General features: G+C 42.2%; 1 protein-coding gene across 1 annotated transcript in view; it reads right to left on the minus strand.

Moving 5' to 3' along the window:
- dct (dopachrome tautomerase) overlaps positions 1–17461 on the minus strand; it is a 40120-nt gene extending 22659 nt beyond the window's left edge. Inside the window, exons 1-4 of the mRNA XM_060826539.1 lie at positions 17061–17461; positions 14328–14627; positions 6844–6944; positions 1950–2116 (exon numbers count right to left, since the gene is read on the minus strand). Coding sequence (XP_060682522.1) covers positions 1950–2116; positions 6844–6944; positions 14328–14627; positions 17061–17343 — 851 coding nt within the window. The 5' untranslated portion in view covers positions 17344–17461. The remainder of the gene's footprint in view (positions 1–1949; positions 2117–6843; positions 6945–14327; positions 14628–17060) is intronic.
- Positions 17462–17781: the final 320 nt, after the last annotated feature.

Here is a 17781-nt window from a genome sequence, read left to right on the forward strand (position 1 = left end):
ATAATACTGTTAGATATTAGAATTTCAATACAAAAGGGGCAATCTTTACAACACAAGTATTTGTCACTGGCATGTAGTGAGTACGCACATTGTGAATATCTATAATTTTACTCTTTTTGGGGATATCAGAATAAAGCAAGAAGACACAGTGAGGAGGAAATGAACTTAGAATTTTTCTTTCATTGTTGTATCTAAATAATAGAGCTAATAAACTTTGGTCAATATTGGTCCTGAGCCTCTATATCTGAAGGGAATTGACTCACATTATTGCACTGGGTAACTGAACTGTTTTGCTGACCACAATAAGCACATTGGTAATTTGGTGTGTAAGGGGTTCAGGATCTGGAACAACCTTGTGATGAGGTCACAGAACAGTATATCACTGAGCATTACACTAGACTAAATCAGACTAGACAAGAAATTTTGAGAATATTGAGAGCACATGAACATGAACACATGAAGAAAATAAATTAGTTCTTTTATATTAGAGGACACAATAATCCTAATTAATAAAATCAGAACCAGATGTATCCATTATTCCTATGTATTGCACTACTTAGTGTTAATGTGTAATAAATAGTGTTACTTTGAAGTCTAAGCCAGAAGAAACCTTACTTTTCTTCTACCATTCTGTCTTGACCCGAAACTCTTAGTGTGGCATTAAACTATATGATAGAAGAGTAATGACAGCAGATTGCTGCCCAACTTAAAAATTGATGCTTGAACGGAAATTGCAAGCAGTACAGTAAAGTTCAATGTCAAGGCAGAGTTGTCACTTAGAATGACCTGAAAAGATCTGAGAAATTGTAATATATCCTTCCAGTGCTATTTTCAATCATGATGCACTAACAATAGACAATAGGCAATTTCATTCCTGATGAAGGGCTTTTGCCCGAAACGTCGATTTCGTTGCACTTTGGATTCTGCCTGAACTGCTGTGCTCTTCCAGCACCACTAATCCAGAAAGTAGACAATATTTTCTGGCCCTTTGAGCCAGCATCACCATTCATTATGATCATGGCTGATCATCCACAATCACTATTCCTGCCTTATCTCCATAACCCTTGATTCCACTATTTTTAAGAGCTCTATCCATCTCTTTCTAGAAAGTATCCACAGACTATGCCTCCACTGCTTTCTGGGGCAAAGCATTCCATATATCCACTACTCTTTGGGTGAAAACTTTTCTCCTCAACTCTGTTCTAAATGGCCTACCCTTTATTTTTAAACTATGTCCTCTGGTTCTGGACTCACCCATCAGCTGAAACAAGCTTCCTGCCTCCAGAGTGTCTAATCCTTTAATAATTTTATACATCTCAATCAGATATGAAAGTCCTGCCATTCCGGGAGTTGACCTTGTGAATCTATACTGCACACCCTCAATAGTCAGAATGTCCTGCCTCAAATTTGGAGACCAAAACTGCACACAATACTCCAGGTGTGGTCTCACCAGGGCCCTGTACAGCTGCAGAAGGACCTCTTTGCTCCTATACTCAATTCCTCTAGTTATGGAGGTCAGCATGCCATTAGCTTTCCTCACTGCCTTTGTACCTGCATGCTTGCTTTCATTGACTAATGTACAAGAATGCCTAGATCTCATTGCACTTCCCCTTTACCTAACTTAACTCCAGTTAGATCGTAATCTGCCTTCCTGTTCTTGCCACCAAAGTGGATAACCACACATTTATCCAAATTAAACTGCATCTGCCATGCATCCATCCACTCACCTAGCCTATCCAAGTCACCCTGTATTCTCATAACATCCTCCTCACATTTCACCCTGCTATCCAGCTTTGTGTCATCATATGGTGTGTCATTTATATGTTGCTTTTCAAACCCTTTGAAGTCAATGGCGCATGTTTGAAGGTTAGTCAATGCTTTTCAATGTGAGATTTGCATTAGTGTTTAATTCAGAACTCAATCGTAATTTGTAGCATTCAATCACTCACCTATTGCACACAATCTCCCACTGAGAGAACCTGGAACTTTGATTGATTAATGTCAGGTCATCAAGGCGCATGGATCCCAACAAAGATGGTGTGCAGACATCACAGTCATTTCTTCCTGTGGCAAAGTTCCAATATGGAATTGCAAATGAATCATTTCCTATGAGATTCTGAGAGGAATAAATTAGATTTCAATTGTGTGAAAGCATACACAATGTCCAGGAAAAATAATAGCTCTTCAGTGGTCTAATATGTTTGATTAAGCATCCTGTGCTGTGAAATGAACAAGGTAATTTCATCATGCAAAATTTCCACACTGCAGCCATAGGCACCAGATCACAAATAAAAGATTAAAAAATCACACAACACCACATTATAGTCCAAGATGTTTATTTGGAAGCACTAGCTTTCGGAGCACTGGTCCGTCATGAGGTAGCTGTGGATTATAAGATCACAAGACACAGAATTTATGGCAAATGTTTGCAGTGGGATGCAATTGAAATTATATACTGAAAAAGACCTGGATAATTTGTTAAGTCTCTCATCTTTCAGAATGACCATGTTGGTTTCAGTTCTTTCATGTGAAAATCCCAGAAATTTTATTTAAGGTTACATTCTCAAGTGAACTTTAACAATAGGTGCCATGTCATTTCAGATTGAAGGTGTGAGGTGCCCTCACAAACTTATATGTGCACGTGCATATGGGGTGTGTGTGTGCGGGGGTGGTATGAGTGTCTGTCAGAGAGTGTGTGTATGTATATGCATGTGAGTCTAAAGGGGTATAAGTCTGTGAGTGGGTGCGTGTGTGGGTGCGAGAGTGTATGTCTGAGTGTACGAGAGAGAGAGCTTGATATGAGAGAAAGAGGGAGTGTGTGTCTGTGTGTGTGTGGAGTGCAGTGGGGTCATCTGTAGTGTGACATGAACCCAAGGTTTTGGTTGAAGCCATCCCTATGGGTACCGAACTTTGCTATCAACCTCTGCTTGCCACTTTGCGTTGTTGCCTATCCCAAAGTCCGCCTTTGAGGACAGTCACCCAAAGGTCCAAGTCTGAAAGTCCCGGAGCGCTGAAGTGTTTTCCGACTGGGAGGGAACACTCCTGTCTGACACACACACACACACACACACACACACCCTCTCACAGACTTATACCCCTTTACACTCACACACATACAAATGCCCGAGTACCACCAGAACAGTACCTGCCCCAACAGGGGCCCGAACATTTTAGACCACTGCTACACCACTGTGAAGGATACTTACCGCTCCATCCTCTGCCTCATTTCAGGAACTCCAATCACAATGCTGTGCTTCTTCTCCCAGCTTACAGGCAAAAGCTCAAGCATGAGACCCCCTTGCAGAAATAGGTCCAGTGCAGGTTGGAGGAGGCAGAGGATCAACTCCGGTGCTGTCTGGAATCGGCTGATTGGGCCATGTTTAAACAGTCTGCAGGTACCTTGGACGAGTACATCACCACCGTCACTGACTTTATCAGCAAATGTGTGGAGGACTGTATACCAAGGAAGTCAATCCGGGTATTCCCCTACGCGAAACTCTGGATGAATCAGGACATACAGAACCTGCTAAAAACCAGGCTTAAGGCCTTCAAATCAGGAGACTAACTCAAACATAAGGAATTCCAAGTGTGCCTTCGCAGAGCCATTAAGACAGCCAAGCACCAATACCGATCCAAACTAGAGACCCAGACAGACACCCGGTGACTATGGCAAGGACTGAATGGCAGCACATTTTCTAAAACGAGACAGTAAAAGATAGCAGATGATGACATATCCCTCGCAGATCGTCTCAATGCCTTCTATGCTTGTTTTGAGCAGAATTTCGGCAAGTCCTGACAAACCTATCCCACTGCATAAAAGGTCAGATCAGTTTTCCTTCATGTGAATCCAAGGAAAGCGATGGGACCAGATGGAGTACCAGGCCGTGCACTCAGAGCATGCGCAGATCAATTGGCAGAGGTCTTCTCGGACATCTTCAACCTCTCCCTGCAGCAGGCCACTGTCCCTGCCTGTTTCAAGAGGGCCAACATCATCCCTGTGCCTAAGAAGGCTCATGCAGCATGTCTCAATGACTACCGCCCAGTGGCACTAACCTTGGAAGTCATGAAGTGCTTTGAAAAGCTGGTCATGGCATTAATCAACTCCAGCCTCCCCATTACTCTTGACCCAGTCTAATTTGCCTATCGGAACAGCAGATTCACGTCAGATGCCATATCACTTGCCTTTCACTCATCCCTAGAATATCTTGACACCAAGAACAGCTACGTAAGAATTCTACTCATTGACTACAGTTGAACCTTCAACACTATTATCCTCTCAAGACTGATTACTAAACTTAGTGATCTCGGACTAAGCCCCACTGTCTGCAACTGGATCCTCAGTTTCCTGACCCACAGGCCATAATCAGTGAAGACTGGGGACAATATTTCATCCTCACTAGCACTCCACACTGGAGGCCCCCCAGGGGTCCGTACTCAGCCCCCTACTGTACTCACTGTATACCCATCACTGCATCACCAAATACCAGACTAATGCCATTTACAAGTTCGCTGATGACACCATCATAGTCAGTCAAATCTCAGATGGTGACAAAACAGACTACAGACGAGAAGCTGAAGACCAGAAAAAATGGTGCACTGAAAACAAGCTAGCTCTCAATGCAAGCAAAACCAAGGAACTCATTATTGACTTTTGGCAGGATGTTACTCATGTCACCGTACGCATTAACCACACAAAGGTGGAACAAGTGAAGAGTATCAACTTACTGGGAGTGGTCATCCACAACAAGCTTTCTTGGACTCTTTATGTGGAAGGACTGGTTACAAAGGCCCAACAATGTCTCTTCTTCCTCAGTCTGCTGAGGAAATTTGGCATGACAGTGAATACCCTTGCCAACTTTTATAATTGCACCTTCGAGAGCATTTTGTCTGGATGTATGGCAACTGTACCATTCAAGATCAGAGAACATTACAGTGAATGGTGAACTCAGCCCAGACAATCACAAAGGCCAATTTTCCATCTATAGAATCCATCTACCAAGCCTGCTTTCAAGAAAAGGCTGCCAGCATTCTCAAAGATCCATCCCACCTTGGCAATGTTTTTCTATAACACCTACCATCAGGGAGAAGTTACAGAAGTGTATACACACACACACACACACACACACACTCGCACACACACACTCGCACACACATACACGGTATCGCAACAGTTTCTACCCTCACACACTCTTAGCATTCGCTTTTTTTTTTGCAAACCTATTATTTGCTATCTATGCTACTTAACTATGTGATCAGCCTGTATTACTTGCAAGATAAAGCTTTTCACAGTGCTTGGTAAACTCAATTCAATTCAATTCTGTGTCTTACAATCTTACACTCAACAGCAACCTGATGAAGGACCAGCCCTCCAAAAACTAGTGCTGCCAAATAAACCTGTTGGACCAAAACCTGGTGTTGTGTGATTTTTAACTTTATATGCCCTAGTCCAACACTGACAGCTCCAAATCACAAATAAAAGGGTGAATTTTAGAGGAACATCTTCACGGCATTTTCAACATCCTTTTCAACCAAACTCAAACAGTATTTGCACAGAGGACATGAAGAAGTGGGTTGCAAGTAAACCATGGACCAGTCTTATGGTTCGACACCATTGGGTTTGCCAGTGGTGGGGAGATTGTTAGCAGTATAATTCCTTGAGTGAATACCTCATCACTTTCCCAACCACCCAGATTTGTCCGCATGTATTGGGTTAGCAGATGAGGTATGTAGGATTGAGCAAAAATCCCCATTATCTAAAATACTGGACAAAATCCTGAGCTCAGACAAAACAAATACACACAGACCCAGATTGATTTCAGTTTGGGACTAGTTTTCAGCCCAGGATTGGTAGCGTTAATTTTACTGCTTATTCCAATTACCTTTATTACTTGTATTATTCTTATCTTTTGTACTGTAAATAAAAGCAGAGTTTCTTTTGCCTGAAAATCCTTGTCTATTGTCTTCTTCATTTCACATTCCCGAAACAAGTCCAGTGTCTAGAACCAGGGATCTGGGGGTAATTCAAACTACCTAAAATCAGCAAATTATTGAGTGCAGAACCCCACAGGTGTTATGCTGAATCCAGTTTGGTTCTTGACCACTTAAGGGCCATTTTACACCCAGCTTCCATCTTGAGATTGGTAGGAGGGAATGGGGCCATGTCCAAATGGTCATCCTGCATAGGCCTCTGATGGGAAAGTAGGCTGGGGGAAGTGATGTTCCCCCAGGACCAACATAACACTGGGTTTGTATTCTATGGGTTTTCCCTTCCCCTTGGCCTCTCAATTAAGACTGTGGCCCTTTGCTGTATCATCATGTTTCACCTTCACTCCTCCCGTCACCAAAACAAGAACGCCAATCCCAACTGTGAACACCTGCACTTACCTGCTGCTGAGATCTGAGCTTTGATTCTTGTAGTCACAGCCTTGGTCACTGCTGGAACTGGAACTACAGGAGCCACTGATCAGATGTAACCAAATATCTCTGTGGGGGAGCTTTCACAAAGTCAGGAGGGGACAAGGTCCACTCTCTAGCTAATTAACCCTTCTCTGTGCTTTGCAATGGCAATGTGATTAATAAGGAAATATTTCTCACTGACATTTCAGATGATGAGGTGGGAAACCCCTCCATGGAAAAGAGTCTACCCCATTAATACATAATCTATTTGAAGTACAAAATAAAGGGTATTTTTAATCCTCGAAGGGAGAAGAGTGCAGAAAGTATATCTCAATTTTCTGGGTTCAAATCTACCCTTCCTTTTGCTTATTCTCCACCTTTTTAAACACAGTTGTATATTAAAATGATTCATCACACTCATTAAACCAAAGTATAGCACTATCCAACCTGTAAATCTTTCTCCAGCAACATTAAATGATATCGATGCCAGGTAAGAAAAGCTGGACCTTGGTGAGAAAAATCTATAGCTTTAAATGCCTGACCAGGTCCTGCAACAATGAGGAAAAAAGATTTAAAAATTAATAAAATTACTTTTAAGTCTGATTCAGTTAAACCAAGATTTGTCATTTGCATATACAATCGTCACTGAACTCAGAAAAATACTCACCTAAAAGTTTTTCAGATACATAGGAGTACGCTAATTTTGACTTATTTATAGAATGTTTTGGAAGGCCAGTCAATATCATTAGTGTTTGAACTTAAACTTTAGAGGTCCTAGTTAAAGATACATGTTATTGTCGTTTGTAAGAGCAAACACGAGTCATAGAGTCATAGACTTGTACAGCATGGATCCAACTTGTCCATGCCGACCAAATATCTCAACCCAATCTAGTCCCATCTGCCAGCACCCAGTCCATATCCCTCCCATCCCTTCCCATTCATGTACCCATCCAGAAACCTTTTAAATGTTGTAATTGTACCAGCCTCCATCCCTTCCTCTGGCAGCTCATTCCATACACACCACCCTCTGTGTGAAAAAGTTGCCCCTTAGGTCTCTTTTATATCTTTCCCCTCTAACCCTACATATATGCCCTCTGGTTCTGGACTCCCCCACCCCAGGGAAAAGACTTTGCCTATTTATTCTATCCATGCCCCTTTTAATTTTGTAAACCTCCATAAGGTTACCCCTCAACCTGACACTCCAGGGAAAACAGCCCCAGCTTATTCAACCTCTCCCTATAGCTCAAGCCCTCCAGCCTTGGCAACATCCTTGTAAATCCTTTCTGAACCCTATCAAGTTGCACAACATCTTTCCGATAGGAAGATCAGAATTGCACACAATATTCCAAAACTGGCCGAATCAATGCCCTGTACAGCCACAAAATGGCCTCCCAACTCCTGCACTCAATACTCTGACCAATAAAGGAAAGCATACCAAACGCCTTCTTCACTATCCTATCTACCTGTGACTCTACTTTCAAGGAGCTATGAACCTGCACTCCAAGCTCTCTTTGTTCAGCAACACTCCCTAGGACCTTACCATTAAGTATATAGGTCCTGCTAAAATTTGCTTTCCCAAAATGCAGCACCTTGCATTTATCTAAGTTAAACTTCATCTGCCACTCCTCAGCCTGTTGGCCCATTTGATCAAGATCCCATTTTAATCTGAGGTAACTTTCTTCACTGTCAACTACACCTCCAATTTTGATGTAATCTGATAACTTGCCAACTATACCTCTTATGCTTGCATCCAATTTATTTATATAAATGACGGAAGGTTGTGGACCCAGCATCGATCCTTGTGGCATTCCACTGGTAACAGGCTTCCAGTCTGAAAAACAACCCTCTGTCTTCTACCTTTGAGCCAGTTCTGTATTCAAATGGCTAGTTCTCCCGATATTCCATGAGATCTAACCTTGCTAAGCAGACTCCCATAGAGTGCATTCATTCTTTTTCAGTCGAACATCAAAACTAGCCTTGGCAAATGGTAAGTGCACTTTAAAAATGGATATAACGACATTTTCAGTGTTATCTAAATTAAGAGTTGAGATTGGATTTTAAGACTATGTATAACCAGTGTACCTTACATCAATGAAACAACAATTTAGCGTGGACAGTTTAGCATGGGCAATCCACCAAACCAGCACACTTTTGAACTGTGTGAGGAAATCAAAGTGCACACAAATGGGGAGAAAGTACAAATTCTGCTCGAAGCTGGAAGTGAATCTGGGTCACTGGCAGTGTAAGGCAGTGGTGCTAACCACAGTGCCACTCTTTCCAATGTTAAACTGTTAACTGTGTGAGAAGTGAAGGATAAAGGTGATCTGTACACAAAACTGATTTCTACCATTAATATTGGAGCTTGCAATTCGCTTTTAGCAATTAGCTGATGGAAACACATGCTACTTTATATTTATGCATTGGGTGAGTGTACTAAGCAGTAACCAACAAGTGTCTCTTGCTGTCGCAATAACCTGGCCTATTTCATACCTATCAATTCATTAAGAGCAGACCGGCAGCACCTAGTTGAGTATCTCACCCTATCAGATGTTTTGGCACTGGAAAGCTGGATTGTAGAAGCCACCTGTTGAAGTGTATTCCAGAAGGGATACAGAGGTGAGAAGGCAAGTAATTGTTATCTTCTTTTAGTGCTGTGGGGGCTCACAGGGACTTAGAGTCACAGAGATTTTCAGTACAGAAACAGACCTTTCTGTCCAACTCGCCCATGCCAACCAGATATACTAAATTAATCTAGTCCCATTTGCCAACATTAGGTTGAACAGTTCATCAACTTAACTAACACGTTCCATGCCGACCTTAAGTTCACCTGGACCATCTCGGATACCTCCCTTCCTGGACCTCTCCATCTCTATTAACAATGACCGATTCAACATGGACATCTACTACAAACCAGATTCCCACAGCTACCTGAACTACACCTCCTCTCACCACATACCCACCGCCCCCACCCCATAAAAATGCTATTCCTTATCCTCAATCCTCAGCATCCGCCATATCTGCTCCCTGGAGCACCATTTCCACCACAGAACACACCAAATGGCCTCCTCATTCAAAGACCACAATTTCCCCTTCCATGTGGTCGATGATGCCTTCCAGCATATCTCATGCACTTTCTGCACTTCCAACTGCAACAAGGACAGAACCTCCCTGGTCCTCACCTTCCACCCCACCAACCTCCAGATACACTGCATTATCCTCCACCATTTCCGCCACCTACAAACAGACCCTACCACCATGGATACGTTTTCCTCCCCACCCCTATATGCGTTCCATAAAGACCATTCCCTCCACGACTCCTTTGTCAGGTCCACATCCCCTGACAACCCACCCTCCCCTCCCAGCACCTTACCCTGCCACTGTAAAAATTGCAAAACCTGTATTCCTGATGAAGGGCTTTTGCCCAAAATGTCGATTTTACTGCTCCTCGGATGCTGCCTGAACTGCTGTGCTTTGCCAGCACCACTAATCCAGAATCTGGTTTCAAGCATCTGCAGTCATTGTTTTTACTCTGCCCACACCTCCCCCCTTACCTCTGTCCAAGGCCCCAAAGGTGCCTTCTACATCCATCAGAGATTTACCTGCACTTCCACACACATCATCGACTGTATCCGTTGCTCCCAATGTGGTCTCCTCTACAGTGGAGAGACAGGACGCCTCCTTGCAGAACGCTTCAGAGAGCATCTTTGGGAGGCACACATGAAGCAACCCCACGTCCCTGTGGCCAAACCCTTTATCTCCCCCTACCACTCCCTCAAGGTTATGCAGGTCCTCCATTGCCAAAGCCTTACCACCCAACGCCTTGAGGAAGAGCACCTCATCTTCTGCCTTGGGACCCTCCAACCACAGGGGATCAATGTGGACTTCATCAGTTTCCTCATTTCCCTTCCCCCACCTTATCCCAGATCCAACCTTCCAACTCAGAACCGCCCTCTTGAACTGTCCTACCTGTCCACCTTCCCTCCCACCTATCCGCTCAACCCTCCTCTCCAACCTATCACCTTCATCCTCAACTTCATCTACCTATTGCATTCCCAATTAACTTCCCCTCAGACCCACCCTGTTCTATTTATCTCTCAGCCTCCTTGGGCCACCCCACATTTCTGATGAAGAGCTTATGCTCGAAATGTCGATGCTTCTGTATCTCAGAGGCTGCCTGACTGGTTGTGCTTTTCCAGCACCACATCCTTCGACTCTGATCTCCAACATCTGCAGTGCTCACTTTCCCCCATATCACTTTAAAACCTTCCTATTCATATACCCATCCAGGTGCCTTTTAAATTTTGTAGTTGTACCAGCCGCGGCCACTTCCTCTAGGAGCTCATTCCATGCACGCACTGCCCTCTGCAAGAAAACATTGCCCCTTAGGTCCTTTTTAAATTTTTCCACTCTCACCTTCAAGCTATGCCCTCTAGTTTTGGACTCCCCCACCTTAGGGAAAAGACTTTGTCTATTTATCCTATCCATGCCCCTCATGATTTTATAAACCACTACAAGGTCACCCCTCAGCCGTCTACGCTGTAGAGAAAATAGTCCCAGCCTATTCAGCCTCTCCCTATAGCTCAAATCCTCCAACCCTAGCAACATCTTTGTAAATCTTTTCTGAACCCTTTCAAGTTTCACAACACCCTTCCTACAGGAAGGAGACCAAAACTAACCAATGTCCTTTACAGCTGCAATATGATCTCCCAACATCCTATTCTCAAAGCACTGAATAGTAAAGGGAAGCACACTAAGCGCCCTCTTCACTATCCAAACTACTTACTACTCCACTTTCAAAGAACTATGAATCGGGATTCCAAGGTCTCTCTGTTAAGCAACACTTTACCATTAGCTTGACAATAAATTGGAGACAAGGGCAGGGTGTGGCTTCCAGAGGCCTATATCTCCTCCCTCGGGTCCACCTGCCACCCATGGATCTGACTGCCTCTAGATTGTGAAATGAACACTGGGACAGTATCTCTAGAGAGGTGGAGGGGTGGGGTGGGCTGGATTTTGACCCATTTTAAATTGTACAGGTATGTGGGAATTGTAGGTACATGTGATCTCTGAGAAAGTCTGGATTCCACATACAAACTATAGTCTTGCTGCAAACACAATACCATTACAATTGAAAACTGAGCTGATCAATTTCAGTTGACTAGGTTTTAACATCTCTGGTTAGTAATTGCTATTAAAGCGAAAGGGCATTGACACTTTGAACTGTAAGATAGTACACCCAAAGTTTACAAAAAGCACAAAAAATCCTTTAATTTAATAATTTGAATTATGTCAAATGTCAAAATTTCCAGTATGCCAAATCAAAGCAATCTTAAGAAGCCACTAAACTAGTTTTATCATTGATTCAATTTGTGGGATGTGGATGTCGCTGGCCAGCACTTATTGCCCTTTCCTAGTTGCCCTTGAGAAGGTCATGGTGAGCTGCCTTCTTAAACCACTGCAGTCCATCTGTTGTGCATTGACCCACAATGTCAGTAGGGAAGGAATTCTAGGATTTTGATCCAGCAACAGTGAAATAATGGCAATAATTTCCAAGTCAGGATGGTGAGTAGCTTAGAATGGAACTTAAAGATGGTGGTGTTTCCAAATATCTGCTAATCTTGTCCTTCTAGATAGAAGTGTTCGTGGTTTGGAATGTGCTGTCTGAGGGTCTTTGGTGAATTTCTGCAGTGCATCTTGTAGATAGTACACACTGCTGCTATTGAGCGTCTGTGGTGGATAGAGTGGATGCTTGTAGATACAGTGCCAATCAAGCAGGCTGCTTTGTCCTGGATGGTGTCAAGCTTTTTGAGTGTTGTTGGGGCTGCACTCATCCAGGCTACTGGGGGGTATTCCTTCACACTCCTGTCTTGTGCCTGGTAGATGGCGGTCAGGCTTCAGGGAGTCAGGAGGTGAGTTACTCATCTCAATATTCCTAGCCTCACATATGCTTTTGTAGCCACTGCATTTAATGTGGTGAGTCCTGTTGAGGTTCTGATTGATGATAACACCCAGAATGTTGATAGTGGAGGATTCAATGATGATGATAATAACATTGAATGTCAAGGTGCCATGGTTAGATTGTCTCTTATTGGTGATGGTCTTGGCCTCGTATTTGTGATATGCAAACGTTACTTGCCACTTGTCAGCCCAAGCCTAGATATTGTCCAGATCTTGTTGCATTTGGACTCGGACTGCTTCAGGGTCTGAGGGGTCGCAAATGAACATTGTGCAATCATAGACGAGCATCCCCACTTCTGGCCTTATGTTGGAGGGAAGGTCATTGATGAAGCAGCTAAAGAAGGTTGAACATAGGACACTACCCTGAGGAACTCGTACAGACATGTCTTGGCGCTGAGATGACTGACATCTCACAACCATGACCATCTTCCTATGTGTCAAATATGACTCTAACTACTGGAGAATTGTCCCACAACACCTAACGAATCCAGTTTTGTTCAAGCTCCTTAATGCTACACTCGTTTGAATGGAGGTTTGATGTCAAGGGTTAGCACTCTCACCTCACCTCTGGAATTCAGTTCTTTTGTCCTTGACTGTGATGAGGTCAGGAGCAGAGTGGCCCTGGTGGAACCCAAACTGGGTATCATTGAGCAGGTTATTGCTAAGCAGGTGCTGCTTGATAGCATTGTTGATGACACCTTCCATCACTTTACTGATGATCAACAGTGGATTGATGGAGCAGTAATTGGCTGGATCAGATTTGACCTGCTTTTTATTACAGGACATACCTGAGCAATTTTTTACATTGTTGGATAGATGCCAGTGTTGTAACTGTACTGGAATAGCTTGGCTAGACGAGCAACAATTTCTACAGCACAAGTCTTCAGAACTATGGAGTTTGATGTCACTGACACAGGGAAATTCATTTTTGATCGTCAAGAATTGGCTTTGTCTGAATGGTTCCAATAATAAATAATTGTGAAAATTTAGCACAGTTCCACGTGGGAGAAAAAGAACTTAAATTGCAGGAATTCAGTGCAAAGCTTGGACATTATATCAGGAGACTGAAAGTGGGGGATGATAGTTGTGATGATTTATTATTAATTTGTATCGGTCAATACAGCAGTGCAGGCTAATCACATTAACACCGGGCTAAAGAGTTCATTCATCAAAACAAGTTTAATCCAATTTGGCTTGTAATATGTTGAAGATAGCAGGCCAAAGAAAATATAATTGAAGCATTTGACTTGATAAAATAATTCAAATGAGTAGACACAGAGAAACTACATTCTCTTGCTCTGAAAATTCAAAACGAAAGGGACAAAGTCATAAAATGAGATCACAGAATCATCATTGAATGCCTACAGTGTGGATACAGGTCCTTCGCCCCAACCAGTCCACATTGACGGTCTGAAGAGGAACCCATCCAGATCCATTCCTTTACCCTTTTACTATACATTTACCCCTGACTAATGCACTTAACCTACATGCCCCTGAACATAATGGGCAATTTAGCTTGGCCAGTCCACCTAACTAGATCTAGACTACTCAGAGTAAATCAAGAATTACAAAGCTTGTGTGAAAACTTGTCCCCCAAAAAAATCATCAATCTGAGGTTAACTTAAATACTCGAGGCTAGGAATGATAGATTTTTGTGAAATGGTGTAAAGACAAGTGGACAGATTAGTCTTCGAGGCTGAAAGACCAATACGTATTTTAATTGCTGGCACAGCGGTAATTAATACCAAAACCCTGAGGTTCTGGACAGGCTGGGACAAGACCTACTTTAACTGTCACTCATAAAGCAACATTAATGCCTTTTCATTCTCACAATATCATAAAATGCACAATAATTACACATTTCACATTGCAGCTATCTTTTTATCAAGTAAACGTTAATATAAAATTGATCATGTAAACAAGAGGTCTAGAAATTTGTCTACTCTTGATAAATAAAAAAAAGTACAACTAACCCAGCAGTGTGTCTCTGGTGGAGTAGTAATGAAGCCACACGAAATAATTGTATATTGTGACATTTGCTACTTGTGGTTGGGTCCCATTAGGTCCTAGCAAACTAAGCCAGTGTTGTGTAGCAATTACATAATCTGGGTGCATTGTAGTTTTGGCTAGATCCAGTGCATCCAGGAACTGCTGTTGCTCTGCTGGTGTCAGAGAGTGGATATTTTTTCTAATCACAGGTGCTCTTCTCAGGTCACAGTTTTGGCCAATCCATCCAAATTTGCAATCAGCACAGTTATACCCAGCAAAATTTCCTATTATAGTGAAGAGAAAAGTTTCACAAGTTACAGAGAATGATGTTTCATTACTAACCGCACAGCAATCTTTTTCTTTTTAAACTATCATTATAGATCTCTTTCGGCTAATTAAACACACACTCATACATTACTCACATTTTCAAACCTGCTCTGTTTGATAAATGGTACTAAGTTCAGGTATTGAATGTTTGCTTCGACACCTTGATAACATTGTTGTCCTTATCCAGCAGAATCAACTTTCATGCTGATGGAAGTTGCATTTTTAATTCACATTGAGTTGACTATATTTCTTTTCTTCTACTAAATCAGCCTGGTGCTAATATCAGCCCCTTCTCTGTTCTGGATGTCCAATGTAAAAGCTACACCACTTCCTGAATGGCAAACTGTGAAGCACACAGCGGGATATTACTAATTGGGAGACCTGATCAGACGAGTACTGCAAAGCATGTGCCAACCGATCTAAGCAGACAAATGTTCCTTTCATGATCGTTGATAGCACTAGTAAGTTGGCTGTGTGGTTTTAATATACTGATTATCTGCTTTTGCCCAGCATCGTCAGAATGGAGTGATACAAACATATGAGTTAGGAGTAGGCCATTTGGCCCCTCAAGCTTACTTTGTCATCAATAAATCAGAAATAAACCGATTTCTGCTGAGAATTTGCTAGTTCCTAACTTAGAGATTTCTGGAATTTTTGTACGCCCTCTATAGTGAAAGCTGATATAAAATACCAATTGATCTGCCCATCTCCTTCTTTTCCATTATTACTTCCCCAAGCTCACTTTCTATTAGACTAATGCTTCAACTTACTTTTTAAAAACAAAATATATAGGAAGTCTTAGAATCTGTTTCATATTTCTGGCTAGCTTTCTTTCCTGCTCTATTTTTTTCCCCCTTCATTAACCTTTTAGTCTTTTTTGTATCGTCTGTCCAATCTTTAGATATCCCACCTATCTTTCCATAATTATACTTTTTCTTTAAGTTTAATAACATATTTAACTTTTGTAGTTATCCATGCTCCCGCCCTCAGATTTTTTTCTTTCTCTCCTGTGATCTAATTTACACTGAATCATGATCACTCATTATCCTTGTGCTCATATACCTGCTCCATTAACATTGACATTTTAAAACTCTCATTCTCATTTATGATGCCTTCATTGGTGTGTGCCTCACTGTCTCTGCAATCTTCGACAAATTGGGAAAGCATCAAGAACTACGCATTCTCTTGATTCTGTTCTCACTTTTGTCAACACTATGTTCTGGATATCCTCTCCTTAATTCTCACTGCCATTTCACTTTGATCATCTTATAAACCTCTCCTAAAAAAAAATCTCTTGACCTCTCATGATGCTTTCCCTTCTAGGTGAGTATTAATGTTTGCTGAATCAAGAATGTGTGAATCATCTTGGAACATCTCACTATGTAAGTGTTGATGGTAAATCTGTTAAGCCATATCATTCTGGAATTATGCTGAACTCTCTTCTCCAAACTGGGATTCTTTACCCACACTAAAATGTTTTTGACTCTTTTTCTTACAGATATCATCCCAATGTCCTTGCATCAGAATTTTCTGAAGTTGAGGAAGCTACAAACTGCCCACCGAACCAGCAAAAGTAACTGAAGGTCACAGAATCACAAGATCAAGGAATCATGTAACAGACCGCAAAAATCACAGTGGAAGGTGATCAAACCTGGGCTGTCTCTTCTCTGGAGGGCAACTTCTGACTTTCAGCATACCACATAAGGGTAGTCACTCTGTGGAATTCTTTACTAGAGGAGGCTGGGTCATTAAGCACATTTAAAACTGTGATTGACAGATTTTTAATCAATAAGGAGATGAAGAGTTATGAGGAAAAGGCAAGAACTTACACAAGGAATTATGAGGTCTAAAAGAGATCATGAAATGTCTTTATCAAGTAGGATTATGAGAATCCCAAGGCATTTTATATAGATATTAGAAGCAAAAGGGTCACTAGGGACAGGGTCACTAGGGAAAGGTAGGTCCACTCAAGGGTGAAGGATGGATTTTTTGCATTGATCCAGAGAAAGTGGATGAAGTCCCTAATGAGTACTTCACACTGGTAATCACCAAGAAGAAAACAATTCGTGATGGTAAGACTAGGAAGGGGGTATGTTGGTATTCTAGGGCATGTCGATATTAAATGGTGTTGGGTGCGTTGAAAAAACATTAAGGTAGATACATTCCCACAGCTTGATATCCCAAGATACCGAGGGAGGCAAAGAATGAGATTGGAAGGGCCTGTCAGAAATGTTTGTATCCTTTTTAGCCACAGTAAAGTGTAGAGATCAGTTGCTTTCAAACAACTAATACATATTCACCAGTTATAAAGTTACATTGAAAATCGATGGGCTGATCAAAGGATTAAGCCAATTCCTTGTACAGAAGCAGAAAGGAGAAAATTATATTACCCATACATCTGCAGGTCCGATTAAAGAACTTGAGCGGCCACCTCTCCCGGTCATCCACGTTTCGCAGATTGTAGGGTCCACTCCAGGGTTTCTCACTTACTTGCATGTCAGTACATTTCCCTCGATTGAGTTCAGCCCCGCACAGCACTGCCGGATCCGAGCCCTGCGGTGGGCAGCATGTCTTGGAGAGCAGGGCAGGGACTGTGCTACATGCGCGGGGAAACTGAGCAAAAGCCAGTTCAACAACCCCGATCGTCATCCACAGCCAGAGAGATCTCCACATCTTCCTGAAACGCGAGTAATCCACCTTAAAAACTGAAAGATTCAAACTTCGCTGCCAGGTCCTATGTCAAATCAGCTCGTTCGTTTAAAACCAACGTGAATGCTTCGATTCAACGGAAATCTGAAAGTCTGCAAGGATTCCTAATAAAGGCCTCACTAAGGGAAAAACAATCATGGAAAGCCTCTTGTGACAGGCACATGATTTGTGACCCTTTAACCTGCAGCAATTCTTCTGTCAAGCAGACATCTTATGACACTCTTCATGATCCATTGAAATTCTTGTGTTTTATTTTCGATTGAAAACTTTCTTTTGTTCAGTGCCTGTGATAAGTCTGATGAAGCCTGATTCATTACTTGGGTCTTAGCTGCCTTAAGCGGTATTGGAGGACAATCCGAGAGTGTGAATGGTCTTGTGGCAGTGTTCCCACATTGACATCTA

This window comes from Hemiscyllium ocellatum, chromosome 6 (genome assembly GCF_020745735.1).
Source record: "Hemiscyllium ocellatum isolate sHemOce1 chromosome 6, sHemOce1.pat.X.cur, whole genome shotgun sequence".
Taxonomy (NCBI): domain Eukaryota; kingdom Metazoa; phylum Chordata; class Chondrichthyes; order Orectolobiformes; family Hemiscylliidae; genus Hemiscyllium; species Hemiscyllium ocellatum.